Raw genomic sequence first — 22,817 nt, forward strand, 5'->3', positions numbered from 1 at the left:
ATATATACCAAACATTACTAATAGTTAACTCTCAGTTGTAGGATATGAAGTGATTTTGACTTTTTTCAGTGTACTTTTCTGTATTATTAAAATTGTAATGGACTGCTATTTATTTTTAAAAAATAATAAAGCTACTTTTTAAAAAGCATAGGTTTGGGGGTAGAAGATAATGGTAACTTCTTTTGATAAGATTTTAGTAACAAGAAATGGACAAAGCTACCATTCAGAAATTTTAGAGCCTCAAGGTTTGTTCACTTTTTGTTTTGAAGAGAAATGCTTCTCTTCCCTTCCTTTAACAAATTTATCTCTAACAATCTTGCCCATGGTAATGTAATCCTAATTCAATAGGAAAAGATCAGGAACTGATTGATAACTCTACCGAGAAAGAGTTGGTAAGCATTTATACTTATAAGTAATCTCATAGAATCCCTATCTATAACCTGTGAACAACAACTTTAGAGAAGTTATAACAATTATACCCAAAGTTCAAGAAAACAGGAATGTACCCACTGAGGGCCAGATTATCATCCCAGATAAATCTCAGTTTGCAGAATAAATACTTTTATTCCTGATCTGAGGATTCTTACAATTTGTGGGAAATTTCTGCTGGAAAATGAAGAAAGCTAAGCAGGAATTCACTATTTCCTATGTCCAGAACCAAACTTTAAAAATTTTATAAAGAATCTTCTTAACTTTTTTCCACCTCTAAAAGAAAATTTTCACTGTTGCCCAACTGACTAAAATGCAGCTTGGCAGCTTTTCTCTCACCTTCACGTACAGTTCAGTCATCTGGAGGCAAAAACCGTGGTCTGAGCATGTTTCTTTTTTTGGCGTAAACATAACTAGTAGTTAATCAGAAAACCATATTCACAGAGGAAAAATTAAGACCAGTCTCATCTTGGTGTGTTAGAGACAGGTCACAAAATAATGCTATTATGTTGTCACTGGAGCAGGCAGTAACTCAGGGAGACTGCAGGGAGCCATAGCGACCACTGCCTCACAGTTGCAACTACCCTTCAGGAAAGCAGAGCTTGGACAGTAAACAATTCAAAGGCCTAATGTTAGGGCTGAAAGTCATACCATTGTCTGAAAGAGTTTACTTAGTTTCCCTACAATTACTTTCCCAGGGCCATGTGAAATCCAATTTTATATCAATAAGAAATGTATACTCAACAATAAAATTATAAGGAAGTCCAGCCTGGGCAACATGATGAAACCCTGTCTCTACAAAAAATACAAAACTTAGCTGGGTGTGGTGGTGCGTGCCTGTAGTCCCAGCTACTTGGGAGACTGAGATGTGAGAATTGCTTGAGCCCGGGAGGTCCAGGCTGCAGTGAGCCAAGATCGTGCCACTGCACTCCAGCCTGGGCAACAGAGTGAGACCCTGTCTCAAAATAAATAAATAAATAAAAAATAAAGTAAAATAATAAGAAAATACAGACCAGCTCATTTGAAGGAATATTTCTTCTTTCTTGCCAACTAAGCCCCCAAATAAATTGTATCAGCTTTCTATTGCTAATACAGTTGCAAAGTTGGGGCACCTGGAAAAATAATTCTCAATCTGGAAATTTTGTGTTGAGGAGGAAGGGGCGGTGAAACCATCAACTGAAGAAAACTAAAGCTGGAAGTAACTGATAAAATCATAGACTGTCATTCAATAAACAATAAAAGAACTCGTCATACATCCTGCCAACACAAAAGAGTTACATAAATATTGACTAATAAACAAATATATCCTGCCGGTGCACACTCTGGGCCAACATCCAAAAGGCTAAGGGGCAGCTGATTTAAAGTAAGATTCTGTGGAAAGGAACAGAGAAGGAAGGTCTTACCTAATTTCTCCAGAGTTTATAGTGTATATACAGCAAAGAGCCTATAATCTGTATCTTTCCTTACAACAGGATTAAGTCTCAAATCCAGTTCTTTGAGGAAGGGTAACGGTTGTAGACGGGACACTTCCACTAATGAAGGAATGTTGTTATAATATAAATTCAGGTCTTGGAGTGAACATAAATACTGGATTCCCTACAAGGAAAACACCACATTATGAAATGACATATTGGTAAAGACTAGGAACCTCATAGATAAAGGTGGAAATATATGTTACTTTCTGTCCTTAAACATATTATCCGAGTCCCCGTGAGAAAGGCAGGGCTGGAACTCCCACTTAACTTGTCTGAGAATAAGACCACTGCAGTCCATGAGCACTGGGTGTTCCATATGTTAAATAATTCATATATATAATACATTTCCTTCTTTTGATATTCAAATATCTGAAGTCAATTCTCCACTTCTGTTGGCTCTCCAATTATTCTCCCAATGCAATCCAATCCTTCACAGTGGTTTCCCAGTGGCCAAGCCACATTAGAATTCTCTCACTTTTGTTCCAACCCATCTCCTGATCCCACAAGCACCTTAATTTACAAGAAGGGAGGTAAGCAAAAAAGCTGGTTCTGGGGGAAAGGGGCATGGTTAAAAAAAAAAAAAAAAAAGAGTGTGTGTGTGTGTGTGTGTATGTGTGTGTGTGTTGTGTTGTGTTCTTATATCTCAGTGCCTCACTTATATGGTCAAAGGACTAATTAGGGAAACAAAACAATGCTGTCTCCAAGTCCTCCCTCCTGGACCAGTCTAGGCCTCCTAGACTGTGTTTGTTTTCCTCTTCAGAGTTCCTGCTACCACGCAAGCTTCCCATTTAATCAATCAGTCAGTTCTCCTTTGCAGAAATGTTCTTCCTTGTTTAGTTCTCTTTCTTGTAGATTTAGCAACCCCACCCTCTACCTAACTGGCAACAGTACAATCAGGACTGGCAAACTCAAGAGGAAAAGCCACAATTTTCTTCCTCTGCTGAAATCTGCTATTGAAAAGATTTCATCTTTATGTATTTAGCTAGTTAGCTGCTTTTGCCCAATACTAAATTTCAGGACAATTTCAAAACATGTACATATATGTATAATCGCATACTTTTTTTTTTTTTTTTTAGACAGGGTATCACTCTATCGCCCAGGCTGGAGTGCAGTGGCACAATCAGAGCTCACTGCAACCCTGACTTCCTGGGCTCAAGTGATCCTCTCGCCTCAGCCCCTGAGTAGCTGGGAATACAGGCATGTGCCACTACACCTGGCTAACTATTTTTTTATTTTTAGTAGAGACAATGTCTTACTATGTTGCCCAGGCTGGTCTTGAACTCCTGAGCTCAAGCAGTTATCCTGCCTTGGCCTCCCAAAGTGTTGGGATTACAGGCATGAGCCACTGTGCCTGGTTAATCATATACTTTTAATAGTAAAAATGCAAAAAAAAAAAAAATAGTAAAAATGCTTTCCATAGAAGGAATTCTGTCATTGAGAATTATTTCAGAAAGGTGAAATATTTTCCATCATGTATTTATAAAATAATGTTTTTATTCTCCTCCCATTTAAAATTATCATTTTGTCATTGCAAGAAATTTAGAAAACTCAGAGATAGATACAAAACATTCCCAACACAACCCTGTTTATACTTTGATGCATTTCTTTCGTTTTGTATTTGTTTTTGTTTTGTTTTGTTTTTTCTCCAATTCCATTAACTTCCATATTGTTAATGGGTCAGTGGTGAGGAATAGCTATCAGTGCCCTTGGCCTCACTCTCAGGGCAGTGCACCATTAGGACTGTCTTTCATGGTCTAATGGCCCAGCTCAAGTTTTTTTGTTTTTTGGTTTTTTCTGAGAGAGGATCTTGCTCTGTCACCCAGGCTAGAGTGTAGTGGCACGAACATGGCTCACTGCAGCCTTGAACTCCTGGGGCAAGGGATCCTCCTGCTTCAGCCTCCCAAATAGCTGGGATTATAGGCACGCACCACCAACTATGGTTTTTGTTTGTTTGTTTTTGTTTTGTAGAGACGGGGTCTTGCTTTGTTGCTCAAGCTAGTCTCAAACTCCTTGCCTCAAGTGATCCTCCTGCCTCAGCCTCCCAAAGTGCTGGGATTACAGACATAAACCACCACACCTGGCTCAAGTCATCTTTTAATGTCTCTCAGTGTAAAAATTAAGGAAACTCTTTCTTATCCTCTCACTTTTACCAGTTGGCATGAATTTATATATTCCCCAAAGTTACACTACGAATAATCACAAAACTTTTTCTCTCAGGAAAATTAAACAAAGGGATTCAGAACTGTTAAAGATTAATATAAAGTCACAGATGCGGCTGGGCATGGTGGCTTATGTCTGTGATCCCAGCACTTTGGGAAGCTGAGGTGGGCAGATCACCTGAGGTCAGGAGTTCGAGACCAGCCTGGCCAACATGGTGAAACCCTGTCTTTACTAAAAATACAAAAATTAGCTGGATGTGGTGGTGGGTGCCTGTAATCTCAGCTACTCAGGAGGCTGAGTCAGGATAATCTCCTGAACCTGGGAGGCAGAGGTTGCAGTGAGCCGAGATCGTACCACTGCATTCCAACCTGGGCGAAAGAGTGAGACTTTGTCTCAAAAAAATAAATAAATAAAAATCATAGATTCAAAAAATATAGAAAACTAACATTACTGAGTGCTTCCTATATGCCAAGCACTGTACCAGGAGTCTTATATATGTTCTATTTGATTACATGTGTTAAGTTGATTTTTTTTTTTTTTTTGAGACAGTCTCACTCTTTTGCCCAGGCTGGAGTGTAGAGGTGCGATCTCGGCTTACTGCAACCTCCACCTCCCGGGTTCAAGCAATTCTCCTACTTCAGCCTCCCAAGCAGCTGGGACTACAGGCGCCTGCCACCATGCCTGGCTAATTTTTGTATTTTTAGTAGAGATGGGGTTTCACCATGTTGGCCAGGCTGGTCTCGAACTCCTGACCTTGTGATCCGCCCACCTTGGCCTCCCAAAGTGCTGAGATTACAGGCATGAGCCACTGTGCCCAGCCAACTTGATTTTTTAAAATAGAGATAGGGGTCTCATTGCTCAGGCTGGTCTTGAACTCCTGGGCTCAAGCAATCTGGCTGCCTCAGCCTTCCAAAGCGCTGCATTACAGGTGTGAGTCACCATGCCCAGCCCTAATTTGATTAATTTTCATAAGTTTTTCACCCAATTTACAGAAGTGGAAAGAAAGGAAGTATAAAAACAAATTACAGCAATGTTCACTTAATTTTTTAGCCAGAAAAAGAATAAACAAACAAAAGAGACCTAAGCAACTCTGAACTAATACTTTATTTTTATATTTTATCTTTTCATTTTTTTTTTTTTTTTGACACGGAGTCTCGCTCAGTCACCCAGGCTGGAGTACAGTGGCGTGATCTCAGCTCACTGCAAGCTCCACCTCCCGGGTTCATGCCATTCTCCTGCCTCAGCCTCCCAAATAGCTGGGACTACAGGTGCCCGCCACTACGCCTGGCTTTTTTTTTTTTTTTTGTATTTTTAGTAGAGACAGGGTTTCACTGTGTTAGCCAGGATGGTCTCGATCTCCTGACCTTGTGATCTGCCCGCCTCGGCCTCCCAAAGTGCTGGGATTACAGGCATGAGCCACTGTGCCCGGCCATCTTTTCATTTTTTAAATTGGATGCTATCACCTCTGAAAGAACTAATCCTTTCTGAAACTGATAGGCCAAATATAAATGGCTGCTAAAAAATAGTCTAAAGACCTAGTTGAACTTGGAGTTACTGATTTTAGAGTCCTAGATGGAAATTTGATCTTGTTGGGGCTTTTGATCTTATAGGCCCTTAGCTAAACGTTGGGATTGGGTCTGGATGTGTTGTTGAACAAATATCCCCTAGGAAGTGCAAAACTGGTAGATGACCCAGGAGATCGGTAACTAATCCTGGATAGCATCTGTGAGTCTTTGTCACTCCCGATCTTGCATAGAAGGGCTTTGCCAAGACAGGTACAGAGCTTGGGCAAAATGGGAACATGAGGAAGAAGCAGTATTTGGGGGTCTATCACAAAGAAAACAAAACTCCATCTCTGTGTGTGTACACTCATGTTTGTAGAGTTCTTTGTGCGTGTTTGCTAATCCACACGCACACTGTTCATGCTTGGTCCCTCCTGCCTTCCTATACTGCCCTCTACTCCACCATCCCCTGCCTTAAATTTTCCGAATACCACACCTTCCTTCTCCTCATAGAAAAAACCCACAATAACAACACAGGCCAGTGTTTCTCCATGTATGCTCCAGGTACAACCATCATCAGAATCCCCTGAGTATGTCCTGAGCCTACCCTAGACCTACTAAATCAGACCAGCTCTCACAGTAGGGACTGAGAATCTGTACTTTTACAAGTGTTCTTCATAATTTTTTATACACATTAAAATTTATGCATTTGCTCTAGACAGTGATATCTTAATATAGTTTTCCCAGAGTATAAAATAAATTACCCTCCCAATATTTTATAACAATTTAAAATATACTGCAAAGTTGAAAGAATTTTATAATAAATAATTAGTTGGGAATCATTTAAAGGGAAGGTCCTATATTCCCCAGGATGACATGATCTCTTATTTCTTCCCATCAAAAAAATAAATTGGGCAGATCTGGCTGGTCATAGAATATAGAACTTACCTTAAGGCTAGTGATCAAATTCCTTGATAAATCTAAGGATCGGAGATTTTTAAAATTTCTGAAGGCATCACCAATGGAATGGATTTTTCCAGCATAAGATCCCTGCAATGAAAGAGACTCCACCAGTTCTGAAAAGAGATCATCAGTAGATATATTATGATCCCTGCTCGGATCAACAGCAGAGTCAGTGAAAGTAGGCCTTTCTTCCTCCCATATCTCAACTGTGAAAGGCCCTACATCCAAGCCTCATAAGATCAGATCTTCTTTTTAAAAGCAGCAGTATGGTCTAATATAGTGACATTGAACCTTAGTTTTATAGAGCCCTTGGGTTTTTCTAATTTCCCTGAAGGATGTACTAAAAGTCTCCAAAAGTTCTCAAAACAAAATTTCAAAAGATATTCAGCAAACCCACTGCTAGGATTTAGCCCTATGGATAACAGCCATAAAATTTTGGCAGGTTATATAAAATATAGCACAAGGATGTCAATTTCAGAGCGGTTTTAAGATAGTAAAAAAAATTAAAAAGAAAGAAATAGAAAACTGTCAAAGATCCATCAGCAGAAAAATAGAGCTAGACAGCCTAAATAATAGTACATTGATACGAAAGACAATATACTACATCTGTGACCTTGTTCAAGTCACTTAACCTCTCTGTGCATCAGTTTCCTCATCTGTAAAATGGGGGTAACAATTGTACTCAATTCATAAGGTGTTACAAGAATTAAATTAATATATATGTACAAAACATAGAACAGTGCCGGGCCACATGGTAAGTGCTACACAAGTGTTAATTACCATAATACAACCATGAAAAAGAATGAGGTAGATTTATAGATGTTCATATGGAAAGATCTTTAAGAAATTAAGTGATGGAAAATATAACTTTTTTGCATGTATAACTGTTTTTAAAGAGAGAATGCGTGTGTGTGTGTGTGTGGAATATATAGATTCTATAGAATATATTCTATAGAATCTATATATTCTATATTCTATAATATATATTCTAGATTCTATAATCTAATCTATATATTCTATATTCTATAGAATATATATATAGAATATATATATGAGAAGAAGTAGATAAAAGTCAACTAGACATTTTTTTCTATTTTTTTTGAGATGGAGTCTCGCTCTTTTGCCCAAGCTGGAGTGCAGTGGCGTGATCTCAGCTCACTGCAACCTCCGCCTCCCGACTTCAAGCGATTCTCCTGCCTCAGCCTCCCAAGTAGCTGGGAATACAGGTATGCACCACCACACCCCGCTAATTTTTTGTATTTTAGGTAGAAATGGGGTTTTGCCAAGCTGCTCTTGAACTCCTGACCTCAGGTGATCCACCAGTCTCAGCCTCCCAAAGTGCTGGGATTACAGGCATGAGCCACTGAGCCTGGGTGTCAACTAGACTACTAACAGCACAGAAAAGAGGAGAATCTCAAAACTGTCAGCAAGAACTCACTGGCAAGGGTGGTAGGCCAAACTGCGAATAGCAACCAAAACTTGAAGAGAGTTCTACAGAATCCAGTTTGCAGATAAGTGCCAGGAGACTGCACTGAAGTAAGATCTTAAGGTGCTAGACCAGTCTGGGTCCCATAAACTTTATTTTATTTTATTATTTATTTATTTATTGCGATGGAATCTCACTCGTCACCCAGGCTGGAGTGCAATGGTGCAATCTTGGCTCACTGCAACCTCCACCTCCTGGGTTCAAGTGATTCTCCTGCCTCAGCCTCCCAGGTAGGTGGGATTAAGGTGTGAGCCACTATGCCTGGCTAATTTTTGTACTTTTAGTAGAGACGGGGTTTCACTATGTTACCCAGGCTGGTCTCGAACTCCTGACCTCAGGTGATCCACCTGCCTTGGCCTCCCAAAGTGGTGTGGGATTACAGGCGTGAGCCACCGTGCCTGGCCCCCATAAGCTTTAAAAAGTCATAAACCAAAGATCCCTTTCAGGACAAGACGCATACCATGGAGAAATTAGTGGGAGTAGAATCTACATTGAATGGAGCAGGGACATAGATGCAAAGGAAATAAAAGGTCCAGATATGAATAGGGGACGGAAGCAGAGTGGACGGATCTCAGGAAGCATGTCATATGTTACACTATTTTGTGAACACAACAGAAGAGGGAGCTCCAAAACCTTGAAACTAAAAAAGCTATTCTGGTCCACCTTTCCCACCTAAAAGTGTACGAAAACTTAACTGTACTTAAAGAGCCACAGAAAAGGATTATAGTCAAATCTTATATGAGGTTATTATTTTTTTAAAATGAGCAGAATAATACCCCTAAAATTAAAAGCACTCCAGAAAGATACATCCACAAATGAAAACTGTAACTTAATATTTCAAAACAAGCTTAAAAACATCATAGCAATGTAGCAGCTCTCAAAGTATGGTGCCTAAACCCCTGGAGGTCCCTAAGACATGTACAGGGGTCCACAAAGTTAAAACTACTTTTAAAGAATTATTTTCATAATAATATGAAGACACTAATTGTCTTTTTTTTTTTTACAGTATTAACATTTACACTTATGGTGCAAGAGCAAAAGCTACTGGCACCTTAAGAATGAATCATGGCTGGGTGCAGTGGCTCATGTCTGCAATCCCAACACTTTGGGAGGCTGAGGTGGACGGATCACTTGAGGTCAGGAGTTCGAGACCAGCCTGGCCAACATGGTGAAACCACGTTTCTACCAAAAATACAAAAATTAGCGAGGCATGGTGGCACATGCCTGTGATCCCAGCTACTCAGGAGGCTGAGGCAGAAGAATTGCTTGAGCCCAGGAGACAGGGGTTGCAGTGAGCCAAGATCACATCACTGCACTCCAGCCTGGGCAACAGAGCGAGACTCTGTCTCAAAAAAAAAAAAAAAAAATTTCAGCTTCCAAGCAGAAATTAGAAATTTGAAAAGCTTTTATCTGCCACCATGAACTTGACGGCTTCTCAACACTTGAAAGGTTTTTCAAATGACATTGATGATGATATTAACAAACATGATTTTTAAACATTATATAATGAAATTTGTCAATATTTGGAAGATCTACATAACTTAGTGAGTCAATATTTTTCAAATGACCAATGTGTAACGTTACAAAATCATGCATGGGTAAAAGATTCATCCATATGTAAGATATACCAATAGATTTTGAAGTAACAGTACAAAAATTTCATTGATGTTTCAGATTCCACATTCTACTAAACTTTAAGAAACTACCACTTGTCCTGTTTTCATATTGTATCAAAGAAGAATATAAAAAATTCGATGAGAGACTATTAAAATATTCCTTCCTTTTCCGACTACATTTCTATATGAGGCCAGACTTTTTTCACATATTTCAAGCAAAACAATATATCATAACAAATTAAATGTAGAAGCAGATATGAGAATCTAGCTGTCTTCTTTTAAGCAAAACATTAAGGAGGTTTGTAAGAATATAAATCAGTGATACTTTCCTCACTATTTTTTTATTTTAGGAAATAGTTATTTTTCATAAAAATATTTATATTATATAATGTCTATGTTATGGTTACCTATTAATAAGTTAATAAATATTTTAAATTTTTCTCAGTTTTAATTTCTGTATGGTAGATATTAGTAGATATAGTCCACATTAACAAAAGCTCTTTGAGGTCCTCAATAATTTTTTTGTTGTTGAGACATTGTTTCACTCTTGTTGCCCAGGCTGGACTGCAATGGCGCCATCTCAGCTCATCACAACCTCTGCCTCCTGGGTTCAAGCGATTCTCCTGCCTCAGCCTCCCGAGTAGCTGCGATTACAGGCATACGCCACCACACCCAGCTAATTTTGTATTTTTAGCAGAGATGGAGTTTCTCCATGTTGGGCAAGCTGGTCTCAAACTCCCGACCTCAGGTGACCCGCCTGCCTCGGCCTCCCAAAGTGCTGGGATTACAGGCATGAACCACCACGCCCAGCCCTCAATGATTTTTTTAAGGTGTAAAGGGATCTTGAGACCCAAAAATGTGGGAATTAACTGAAAAATGTAAATTAGAATAGACAAATTCAGAAAGATGATTAGAAAGGAAAAAAATTTGAATATAGAGAAGACAGAATTCAAGAAATAATAAAAATTAGGCCGAGTGTGGTGGCTCACGCCTGTAATCCCAGTACTTTGGAAGGCCGAGGTGGGCAGATCACCTGAGGCCAGGAGTTCGAGACCAGACTGACCAACATGGCAAAACCCTGTCTTTACTAAAAATACAAAAAAATTAGCTCGGCATGGTGGCACATGCCTGTAATCCCAGCTACTCAGAAGGCTGAGGCAAGAGAATCACTTGAATCCAGGAGGCGGGGGCTGCAGTCACGCCATTGCACTCCAGCCTGGGCAACAAGAGTGAAACTCCTTCTCAAAAAAAAAAAAAAAAAAAAAAGGAAAAGAAAAAGAAAAGAAAGAAATAATAAAAATTAAAAGGTCATTTTTGAAATGAAGACCAAAGAATGAAAATAAGAGCACAAAAGAACAATAGAATAACTCCACTTCTGGGTATATATCCAAAAGAATTGAAAGCAAGGACCTGAACAGATATTTGTACACCAACATCCATAGCAGCATTATTCAAAATATCCAAAAGATGTAAACAACCCAAATGCCCATCAACAGATGAATGAATAAACAAAAATGTGGTATATCCACAAGAGGGACTATCACTCAGCCATAAAAAGGAATGACGGGCCTGGCATGGTGGCTCAAGTCTGTAATCCCAGCACTTTGGGAGGCCTAGGCAGGCAGATCATTTGAGGCCAGGAGTTTGAGACAAGCCTGGGCAACATAGTAGGACCCTGTCTCTACAAAAAATAAAAAAAAATTAGCCGAGTGTGGTGGCACAGCCCAGTAGTCCTAGCTACTTGGTAGGCTGAAGTGGGAGGATCACTTGAAACCATGAATTCCAGGCTACAGTGAGTCATGATGGCACCACTGCACTCCAACCTAGGCAACAAAGTAAGATTACCCTATTTCTAAAAAAAAAAAAAAAAAAAAAGTAGGCAAAAGAAAAACTGGATGCAGTGGCACATACCTGTAGTCTCAGCTACTGGGGAGGCTGAGACAGAAGGATTGCTTGAGCCCAGAAGTTCAAGTCCAGCCTGGGCAACATAGCAAGAACTTGTCTCTAAAAAGCAATAAAAATAAACCCCAAAACAGACACTCCACTAAACAAACATATGAAAAAAATGGTCAACATCATAAATCATTAGGAAATTACAAATTAAAATGAGATACCACTATAAATTTGTTAGAATGGCCTAAATCTTAAAACTTTCACAATGCTAAATGTTGGTGAGGATGTGGGGCAAAAGGAACTCTCATTCATTGCTGGTGGGAATACAAAATGGTGAAGCCACCTGAGAAGACAACTTGGCAGTTTCTTGCAGAGCTAAACACAAGTAAATCCCTTGATATTTACTCACATGAGTTGAAACTTTATGTCCACACCCAAACCTGCACATGAATATTTACAGCAGCTTTCTTCATAATTACCAAAACTTGAGAGCAACCAAGATGTCCTTCAATAGGTAAATGGATAAGCAAACAATGGTACATCCACAGAGTAGAATATTATTCAGCAATAAAAAGAAATGGGATATCAATCATGGAAAGACATGGAGGAGCCTTAAATACATATTGCTAAGTGAAAGAAATCAGTTTGAAAGGTTACATACTATATGATTCCAACTATATGACACTCTGAAAAAGGCAACAATAAAAGACCAGTGGTTGGGCCAGGTGTGGTGGCTTACGCCTGTAATCCCAGCACTTTGGGAGACCGAGACGGGTGGATCACCTGAGGCCGGGGGTTTGAGACCAGCCTGACCAACGTGGAGAAATCCTGTCTCTACTAAAAATACAAAATTAGCTGGGCGTAGTGGCACATGCCCGTAATCCCAGCTACTCGGGAGGCTGAGGCAGGAGAATCGCTTGAACCCGGGAGGCAGAGGCTGCAGTGAGCCAAGGTCGTGCCACTGCATTCCAGCCTGGGCAACAACAGCAAAACTCCATCTCAAAAAAAAAAAAAAAAGATCAGTGGTTGTCTGTTGCGGGAAGTCAGGGACCCCGAACGGAGGGACCAGCTGAAGCCATGGCAGAAGAACATAAATTGTGAAGATTTCGTGGACACTTATCACTTCCCCAATCAATACCCTTGTGATTTCCTATGCCTATCTTTACTTTAATCTCTTAATCCCATCATCTTCGTAAACTGAGGAGGATGTATGTCGCCTCAGGACCCTGTGATGATTGCATTAACTGCACAAATTGTTTGTAGAGCATGTGTGTTTGAACAATATGAAATCTGGGCACCTTGAAAAAAGAACAGGATAACAGCAATGTTCAGGGAACAAGAGAGATAACCTTAAACTCTGACTGCCGGTGAGCTGGGCGGAACAGAGCCATATTTCTCTTCTTTCGAAAGCAAATAGGAGAAATATCGCTGAATTCTTTTTCTCAGCAAGGAACATCCCTGAGAAAGAGAATGCATCCCTGAGGGGAGGCCTCTAAAATGGCCGCTTTGGGGGCAGATGTCTTTTACGGTCACAGCTGTGGGATGAAATAAGCCCTGGTCTCCTGTAGTGCTCCCAGGCTTATTAGGACAAGGAAATTCCCGCCTAATAAATTTTGGTCAGACCAGTTGTCTGCTCTCAAACTCTGTTTCCTGATAAGATGTTATCAATGACAATGTGTGCCTGAAACTTCATTAGCTATTTTAATTTCACCCCAGTCCTGTGGTCCTGTGATCTCGCCCTGCCTCCATTTACCTTGTGATATCTTATTACCTCATGAAGCATGTGATCTCTGTGACCCACACCCTATTCCTACACTCCCTCCCCTTTTGAAAATCACTAATAAAAACTTGCTGGTTTTATGGCTCAGGGGGCATCACAGAACTTGCCAACATGTGATGTCTCCCCTGGACACCCAGCTTTAAAATTTCTCTTTTGTACTCTATCCCTTTATTTCTCAGACTAGCCCACACTTAGGGAAAACAGAAAAGAACCTATGTGAAATATCGGGGGCAAATTTCACCTGATAGTTGTCAGGGGTTTGGGGTGAGGGAGGGATAAACAGATGGTGGGGCACAGGGGATTTTTAGGTTAGTAAAACTGTTATTATAATGGTGGACATGACTGGCCGGGCACGCTGGCTCATGCCTGTAATCCCAGCACTTTGGGAGGTTGGGGCAGGTGGATCACCTGAGATTGGGAGTTCGAGACCAGCCTGGCCAACATGGTGAAACCCCGTCTCTACTAAAAATACAAAAACCAGCCAGGCATGGTGGTACATGCCTGCAGTCCCAGCTACTCGGGAGGCTGAGGCATGAGAATCACTTGAACCCAGGAGGCAGAGGTTGCAGTGAGCCGAGATCGTGCCACTGCACTGCAAGACTCTGCCTCAAAAAATAAAAAATAATGGTGGACGGCCAGGCACGGTGGCTCACGCCTGTAATCCCAGCACTTTGGGAAGCCGAGGCAGGCGGATCATGAGGTCAGGAGATCGAGATCACGGTGAAAACCCGTCTCTACTAAAAATACAAAAAATTAGCCAGGCACAGTGGCAGGCGACTGTAGTCCCAGCTACTCGGGAGGTTGAGGCAGGAGAATGGCGTGAACCTGGGAGACAGAGCTTGCAGTGAGCCGAGATCCATGCCACTGCACTCCAGCCTGGGCAACAGAGCGAGACTCTATCTCAAAAAATAAATAAATAAATAAAAAATAATAATGGTGGACACGACATAATTGTCAAAAACCATAAAACTGTACAACACGAAAAGTGAGCTCTAATGTAAACTATGGACTTTAGTTAATAATAGCATCAATATTGGTTCATAAATTGTAATATACCACAATAATGCATGATATTAAAATTAAGGGAAATGGGGTGGGTGGGGAGAGGTACAAGGGAGGTAACGGTATATGAGAACTCTCTGTACTTTATGCCCAATTTCTCTGTAAACCTAAAACTGCTCTAAAAAATAAAGTCTATTAATTTTTTTAAAAAAGGAATGAAGTATTAATACATGCTAAAACATGAATGAATAATGAAAATACTATGCTAAGTCAAAGAAGCCAGACAGAAAAGGCTACATAGTATATGATTCCAATGATATGAAATACCCAGAAGAGGCAAATCCACAGAGACAGAAAGCAGTTTAGTGGTTGCCAGGAGCCGGGGGTAGTGGGAAATGAGGTGTAACTACCTAATGGGTTGATGAAAATGTTCTGGAACTATATATAGATAGCGATGATGCTTGCGTAACATTGTAAATGTACAAAATGACCCTGAATTGTATATTTTTTAAATGGGGCTGGGCGTGGTGGCTCATGCCTGTAATTCCAGCACTTTGGGAGGCAGAGGCAGGTGGATCACCTGAAGTCAGGAGTTCGAGACCAGCCTGGCCAACATGGTGAAACCCTGTCTCTACTAAAAACACAAAAATTAGCAGGGTACGGTGGCACGCACCTGCAGTCCCACCTACTCGGGATGCTGAGGCAGAAGAATCGCTTGAACCTGGGATAGAGGTTGCAGTGAGCTGAGGTGGGGCCACTGCACTCAAGCCTGGGCAATAGGGCAAGATTCTTGTCTCAAAATAAATAAATAAATACTAAAACGGTGAACTTTATAGTATGTGAATTATATCTTTTTAAAATGCACCCATCTCTACAAAAAAAGAAAAAATTAGCTGGGCATGGTGGTGCACACCTGTAGTCCCAGCTACTCAGTAGGCAGAGTCAGGAGGATTGCTTGAGCCCAGGAGGTCGGGGCTGCAGTGAGCCATGATCATGCCACTGCACTCCAGCTTGGGCAACAGAATAAGACCATGTTTTTTTTTTTTTTTTTTTTTTTTTAAGAAAATAAATAAATAAATAAATAAAATTTTCCTGACTTTGAGGGCAGTGTATTGGCAATTCTGTGGTATGTAATGATCTAACACCCTGAGAGTCTGTTAATATGGGAAAAAAGCTAAGGACAATTATGGTTTCCATCAATGACGCACAGCACTTCTCATGCCTTTCACTGCAGTCTATTTTGAAGAGCAGACATTTTAACATTTTAAGAAGGAACGTGAATTATTAAAATGATAAACTGCCACAAAGACAAACATTCTTTAATGATTCACATGAATGCACGTCTTAAGAGATTATGCATTTCGTTTCAGTGTTTATAAAGAGTGAAGACAAATCAGAGAACAAATCAAACACTGCACAGCATAGATGCCAAGAACAAAAGAATGATCTTCCAATTTTAATATATGGGTTACATAACCCCAATGGGCAAAAATTTGCTATTTGAAAACAACAAATCAAGTAGTCTCTCTAATGAAAACCATTTACAGCTCATTTGGAAGTTGAATTAACAACTTTTAACAAAGCTTGTTTATAATGACAATGAATGTTTCTAATAAATAAAACTTTTTCTTTTTTTTTTTTTTTTTGAGATGGAGTTTCGCTCTCTTTGCCCAGGCTGGAGTGCAATGGCGTGATCTTGGCTCACTGCAACCTCTGCCTTTGGGGTTCAAGTGATTCTCCTGCCTCAGCCTCCCAGGTAGCTGGGATTACAGGCATGTGCCACCACGCCCAGCTAATTTTTGTATTTTTAGTAGAGATGGGGTTTCACCATGTTGGCCAGGCTTGTCTCAAACTCCCAACCTCAGGTGATCCACCCCCTCGGCTTCCCAAAGTGCTGGGATTACAGGCGTGAGCCACCACACCCAGCCACAAAACTTTTTTAAAAAGAACTCAGGATTCAACTTGAAAGATCACCTATTAACTAAAGTTAGGATAAACTGAACATCAATTATGATAAGAACTATAATGGATTAAAACATACATTGAAATATATTGCTATGGTTTGAATGTCCCCTCCAAAACTCATGATGAAATGTATTAATTTATTCAGAGACAGGGTCTTGCTCGGTCAACCAGGCTGGAGTGCAGTGGCACTATCATAGTGCACTGCAGCCTAAAACTCCTGGGGTCAGAGGATCCTTCCACTTCAGCCTCCTGAGAAGCTGGGACTGCAGGTACACACTACCAACACCCAGTTAATTTTTTTTTTTTTTTTGAGACGGAGTCTTGCTGTGTCCCCCAGGCTGGAGTGCAGTGGCGCGATCTCGGCTCACTGCAAGCTCCGCCTCCCGGGTTCACGCCATTCTCCTGCCTCAGCCTCCCGAGTAGCTGGGACTACAGGCGCCCGCCAACACACCCGGCTGATTTTTTGTATTTTTAGTAGAGACGGGGTTTCACCGTGTTAGCCAGGATGGTCTCGATCTCCTGACCTCGTGATCCACCCGCCTCGGCCTCCCAAAGTGCTGGGATTACAGGCTTGAGCCACCGCGCCCGGCTCAACACCCAGTTAATTTTTAAATTTTTTGTAGAGACAGGATCTTGCTATGTTGCCCAAGCTGGTCTCAAATACCTGGCCTCATCCTCCTCCCTGGCCTTCCAAAGTGTGTAAGCCGCCATGCCCAGCTTTCATGTTGAAACGTAACTGCCAATGTAACAGCACTGGGCGGTGGGGCCTCTAAGAGGTGATTAGGTCAACGGTGGCTTCATGCTGTTATCATGGAGTTAGTTATCATGAGAGTTAGTTATCCTAATAAAGGAATTAGTTCAGTCTTCTCTCTCTCTCTCTCTTTCTCTCTCACATCTCACACATGCACCTTCTGCCCTTCCACCATGGAATGACCCTCACCAGATGCTGGCACCATGCTCTTGGACTTCCTAGCCTCCAGAACCATGAGCCAAATCAACTTCTGTTCTTTATAAATTACCTAGTCTATGGTATTCTGCTATGACAAGAGAAAAGGGACTAAGACATTTATTTATTTATTTATTTATTTATTTAGACTGAGTCTCAGTCTTTTGTCCAGGCTGGAGTACAGTGGTGCGATCTCAGCTCACTGCAGCCTCTGCTTCCCAGGCTCAAGTGATTCTCTTGCCTCAGCCTCCTGAGTAGCTGGGATTATAGGCACCTGCCACCATGCCAGGCTAATTTTTTTTTTTATTTTTAGTACAGACAAGGTTTCACCATGTTGGCCAGACTGGTCTTGAGCTCCTGACCTCAGGTGATCCATCCGCCTCAGCCTCCCAAAATGCTGGGATTACAGGCATGAACCACCGTGCTCGGCCCTAAGACATATATTTAAATCGATGAGTTTATAATGATACCGAGAAAGCAAAACAGTCCTCACTGGTCACCTTTGGAGAATGCTAAGAAAATAACTCATCATTCTGAAAGCTGGCATATAAGGTGAAAAAAAATCAGGCTTTTATGCTACCTTTCCTATACAAACTGTACCTCAGGATAAGCAAACAGTTGATGTGAGGAAATTTCTCTTTATAGAAGTATTACAGTTAATGAAGAAAAATGAAAGAAATAGACAATTACCATTTTGCAATCCCTAATGAATTAACTTAGGTAATCATATTCAGTGGCTGATATCACGAAAAGAAAGAACACTAGGCACCATATACTTCCTAACATAAACATACACCATTACCTATGAAATCATCTTGCGAAAAAAAAAAAAATCCAACCTGAATCTGATTAAGCATCACTACCAATTCATAGGAAGTACAGGGAACATGGGAAAATGTTAAACATCTTAGGAATGCAATGAGCAAAATTCAGGTTATAGAAAACTCTTTCGAAGCCAGTTTCTTCAAAAACAATTGAAAATGCTAGGGAAAAAAAAGGGGGCGCCTACAGATCAAATAAGACTTAAGACATATATCAACCAATTGCAATACATGGACCATATACGGATTCTTATTTTATTTTCCTTTACTTTTTAGATGGAGACTTGCTCTGCCACCCAGGCTGGAGTGCAGTGGTGTGATCTCAGCTCACTACAACCTCCGTCTCCTGGGTTCAAGCGATTCTCCTGCCTCAGCCTCCCAAGTAGTTGGGATTATAGGTGTGAGCCACCATGTCCGGCTAATTTTTGTATTTTTAATAGAGACGGGGTTTCACCATGTTGGCCAGGCTGGTCTTGAACTCCTGGCCTCAAGTGATCCACCCACCTTGGCCTCCCAAAGTGCTGGGATTACAGGCATGAGCCAACGCACCCAGCCATGGATTCTAATTTTAAAAAATTATAGGACAACTGGGGAAATAAGAACACTAGTTAGATATTTCATGATATCAAGAAATTACTGTTCACTTTGGGAGGCTGAGTCACTTGAGGTCAGGAGTTCAAGACCAGCCTGGCTAGCATGGTGAAACCCCGTCTCTACTAAAAATAAAAAAAATTAGCCAGGCATGGTGGCACACGCCTGAAATCCCAGCTACTCAGGAAGCTGAGGCAGGAGAATTGCTTGAACCCCGGAGGTGGAGGTTGCAGTGAGCTGAGATCATGCCACTGCACTCCAGCCTGGGCAACAGAGCCAGACTCCATCTCAAAAACAAAACAAAACCAAAAACAGAAATTACTGTTAAATTTTTTAGGTTGCATATGTGATTTTTTTTAAGTGATCTTAGCTTTTAAAAATACATAATGGCCAGGTGCTGTGGCTTGCACTTATAATCCCAGCTCTTAGGGAGGCTGAGGTGGATGGATCACCTGAGGTCAGGAATTCGAGACCAGCCTGGCCAACATGGCAAAACCCTGTCGCTACTGAAAATACAAAATTAGCCGGGCGTGGCGGCGGGTGCCTGTAGTTCCAGTTACTTGGGAGGCCGAGGCAGAAGAATCTCTTGAAATGGGGAGGCAGAGATTACAGTGAGCCAAGATCACGCCACTGCCCTCCAGCCTGGGTGACAGAGCAAAACTCTATCTGAAAAATAATAAAAATAATAAATAAATAAAATACATACTGAAATATTTATGGAGGAAATCATATACTTGGAATTTGCTTCAAAATAGTCAGTGTTGGGGGTTGGAGGTGGGTGGAGGATAGGTGAGGTATACGTGAAAGAAGCTTGGCCATGAATTGATGATAACTGTTGAGGTAGGCTAATGGAGTTCATTATTCTGTTATCTCTACTCTTGTATATATTTGAAAATTGCCATAATATACAATTATAAAATAAGTGATAAATGCTTATATATGTAGAGAATATTTCTGGAAAGCTATCCAAGATACTGGCAACAGTAATTGCCTTTAGGAAGGGGAACTAGGCCTATGAGACAGGGATGGGGGAGTCAGGGCTTTCTTCTCACTGTACAATTTTTATTTTATTTTATTTTATTTTTTTGAGACGGAGTCTCGCTCTGTCACCCAGGCTGGAGTGCAGTGGCGCGATCTCGGCTCACTGCAAGCTCCGCCTCCTGGGTTCACGCCATTCTCCTGCCTCATCCTCCCGGGTAGCTGGGACTACAGGCGCCCACCACCACGCCCCGCTAATTTTTTTTGTATTTTTAGTAGAGACGGGATTTCACTGTGTTAGCCAGGATGGTCTCATCTCCTGACCTCGTGATCTGCCCGCCTCGGCCTCCCAGAGTGCTGGGATTACAGGCGTGAGCCACCACGCCCGGCCCTCACTGTACAATTATTATATTACCCACAGAATAAATTAATTGAATTATTTTAACAGTCAAAATAAGTAAATATTACATATTTTCCCCTCTCTACTAAATTAATCATTAGACTACCGACATGCTCTAGTATATCCTTCCTGTTCTGTTCTTGACTGCACATCATACACTTCAGCTACCATCTATTTCTGCAGTCTCTTTTACAGCTACAATTTTCAGCAAAAGTTCTTACTTTCACTGTCTCTTCCCCTCAAATATCATTCCCTTTTTCATCCCACTCCAATCTGGTTTCCCTCCTCCACACCCTCCCAAAACTCCCTCTGTCAAGGTCACCAGTAAGTTCCATGTTGCTAAATCTAACAGACACTCTGCATTTAAGTTGCTCAGCCTGTCAATAGCATTTGGCATAGTTGGCCATTGCTCGCTCGATACGCTACCCCTTCTCAAATTCCAAGATACCACATTCTTCCTCTATTCAACCTCTAAACACCGAAATATTCCAAGGTTGAGTCTTAAGCTTTCTTTCACTTCTCCATCGACATTCTCTCCTTAGCTGAGTTCATCCACTCCCGTAGCTTTAAATACCACCTATTGCTAATGTCTCCAAAATTTGCATCTCTAACCCTGACATCTCCTCTGAGGTCCAGACCCATATATCCAACTGCCTACTAGGTACCTTACACTTGGATGTCTAATAGGCATTTTATCATTTATTTATTTTATTATTATTATTTTTTTGAGATGGAGTCTCGCTCTGTCGCCCAGGCTGCAGTGCAGTGGTGCGATCTCGGCTCACTGCAATCTCCGCCTCCCGGGTTCAAGCGATTCTCCTGCCTCAGCCTCCCGAGTAGCTGGGATTATAGACTTGAACCACCACGCCCGGCTAATTTTTGTATTTTAGTAGAGACGGGGTTTCACCATGTTGGCCACGCTCAGGTGATCCACCCGCCTCCGCCTCCCAAAGTGCTGGGATTACAGGGGTCAGCCACCGCCCCCCGCAGTTCTGTCACCTGCCGCAGGGTCCCCTGTTAACCTTGTTTCTCCTTCCCTACTTCACACTCCCCTCTTCTCTCTCAATTCCTTGGGCTCTGCCCCACACTCTCCCGGTACTTCAGTTCCTCCACCTCCACCTCCCTCTAACCTTCGGCCTCAACTTATACCCCCGCCCCCCATCCTCAGGTACCGCTTCTCTGTGGTTCCCTCGCCTCTATCTCAGGTTCCCCGGCTTCCACCTCAGTTTTCTTTCCACAGCTTCTGACCCTACGTTTCCGGTCCACACCCTCCCGGCCAGACCCTACCCGGCTGCTCCAGCGTCAGCGCCCCCAGGCGGCGGATACCTTCCTCGTCCAGCTCCCACTGCTCCGCCATCCCCGCCCGCCGCTCACCTGCCGCCGCCCGCGAGACCACCCGGCGTACGCCAGGCCACGCCCACTGCCCCGCCCCGCGCGCCGCCGCGACCCCAGGAGCCGTTATTGGCCGGGTCACAAGACCGACCGCCCGCCCGCTGCTCGAGCCGCGACCATGGTACGGAGCCAGCCCTAGCTGGGGCGCCAAAAGCACCAAAGCGGTGAATGGGGGCCGCTGTGGCGAAGGATTGGGGCTAAGTGGTTCGAGACCTGGCTCTGGCGCATGGGGGAGAGCGAGGGGCTCCCAGCTGGGAAGGATTTGGGGGGCTGGCTCTGAGAAGTTAGAATAACGCTCTGTCTTGAGAGATGAAGTGTTCTGGCTCGAGGATGTGGGGAACTCCGGTTCTGAGGGCTGGGCGTGTGCCCCTTTGACGGGGTGGTCTTCATATCTCAGCGCTGGGGGATGCTGACTCTGGGGCAAGGCGAGGGTGTGTGTGAAGGGGGGATCCAGATCTGAAGGATTGGAGCGTGGGGACAGAACTCTAAGGCATGGTGGGGAGCTCCAGATCTGAAAGGTTGGGAATCCTGGCTCTGAGGAGTTGGGGTCCTGTCTTTAGAGCATGAGGAAGTTCTAGCTCTAGAAATTGACTTGGACGGGCTGGGCGTGGTGTCTCACGCCTGTAATCCCAGCACTTTGGGAGCCCGAGGTGAGCGGATCACCTGAGGTCAGGAGTTCAAGACCAGCCTGGCCAACATGGTGAAACCCCATCTCTACTAAAAATACAAAAATTAGCCGAGTGTGGTGGCACGGCCTGTAGTCCCAGCTACTCGGGAGGCTGAGGCAGGAGAATCGCTTGAACCCGGGAGGTGGAGGTTGCAGTGAACCGAGATTGCACCACTGCACTCCAGCCTGGGCGACCTGAGTGACAGAGCCAGACCTTGTCTCAAAAAAAAAAAAAAAAAGGTAAGAAATTTACTTGGACGGAGCTTTTTTTTTTTTTTTTTTTTTTGAGACAGAGTCTCGCTCTGTCGCCCAGGCTGGAGTGCAGTGGCGCAATCTCGGCTCACTGCAAGCTCCGCCTCCCGGGTTCACGCCATTCTCCTGCCTCAGCCTCTCCGAGTAGCTGGGACTACAGGCGCCCGCCACCACGCCCGGCTAATTTTTTGTATTTTTAGTAGAGACGGGGTTTCACCGTGGTCTCGATCTCCTGACCTCGCGATCCGCCCTCCTCGGCCTCCCAAAGTGCTGGGATTACAAGCGTGAGCCACCGCGCCCGGCCTAGACGGAGCTTCTTTGCGGGAGAAGGATGAGCGTGGGAAAGAGAGAAGCTCTTTGTAATGGGGTGGGGATGACTGCTTTAGGGCTACCCCGTTTCCTGAAGTCAGTCTGGCAAGAAGGCTTTTGTCTTTCAAGCACCACAGGTCCCCCTAAGCTTGCCTGTGACTGAGGGCTGTCCCCAGGCTGGGATAGCTCT

The 22,817-nt window shown here is 42.6% G+C and overlaps 2 protein-coding genes across 3 annotated transcripts in view; one reads left to right on the top strand and one right to left on the bottom strand.

Annotated features, from left to right (window-relative positions):
- Positions 1-698: 698 nt before the first annotated feature.
- LOC115830689 (leucine-rich repeat-containing protein 36-like) lies at positions 699-21,382 on the bottom strand. Of its 2 annotated transcripts, XR_004026246.1 has the most exons (4): positions 21,295-21,382; positions 6,515-6,642; positions 1,833-2,025; positions 699-789 (listed from the first exon to the last, which is right to left on the bottom strand). XR_004026246.1 is itself a non-coding variant. In XM_030795436.1 (3 exons), the coding sequence occupies exons 1-3, from the start codon at positions 21,362-21,364 to the stop codon at positions 1,849-1,851; spliced, it is 375 nt and encodes a 124-aa protein (XP_030651296.1). In that variant the 5' UTR covers positions 21,365-21,371; the 3' UTR covers positions 1,788-1,848. The 2 variants fall into 2 exon arrangements, 1 of the variants encoding a protein (XP_030651296.1); XM_030795436.1 differs by lacking the exon at positions 699-789 and having other exon boundaries at positions 1,788-2,025; positions 21,295-21,371.
- The window catches only part of KCTD19 (potassium channel tetramerization domain containing 19), a 42,375-nt gene continuing 40,785 nt past the window's right edge, over positions 21,228-22,817 (top strand). The window contains exon 1 of the mRNA XM_030795444.1: positions 21,228-21,520. Coding sequence (XP_030651304.1) covers positions 21,518-21,520 — 3 coding nt within the window. The 5' untranslated portion in view covers positions 21,228-21,517. The remainder of the gene's footprint in view (positions 21,521-22,817) is intronic.

Source organism: Nomascus leucogenys, chromosome 2 (genome assembly GCF_006542625.1).
Source record: "Nomascus leucogenys isolate Asia chromosome 2, Asia_NLE_v1, whole genome shotgun sequence".
NCBI classification, from domain to species: Eukaryota; Metazoa; Chordata; class Mammalia; order Primates; family Hylobatidae; genus Nomascus; species Nomascus leucogenys.

Excerpts from the sequence above, each read along its gene's own strand:
- LOC115830689 (XM_030795436.1), bottom strand. The coding sequence starts at position 21,364 with ATGGCGGAGCAGTGGGAGCTGGACGAGGAAGGTATCCGCCGCCTGGGG. Across the intron at positions 6,643-21,294 it reads GCTGACGCTGGAGCAGCCGG|AACTGGTGGAGTCTCTTTCA; the intron begins GTAGGGTCTGGC and ends ATCTCTTTTCAG. Across the intron at positions 2,026-6,514 it reads ATTTGATCACTAGCCTTAAG|GGAATCCAGTATTTATGTTC; the intron begins GTAAGTTCTATA and ends TTTTCCTTGTAG.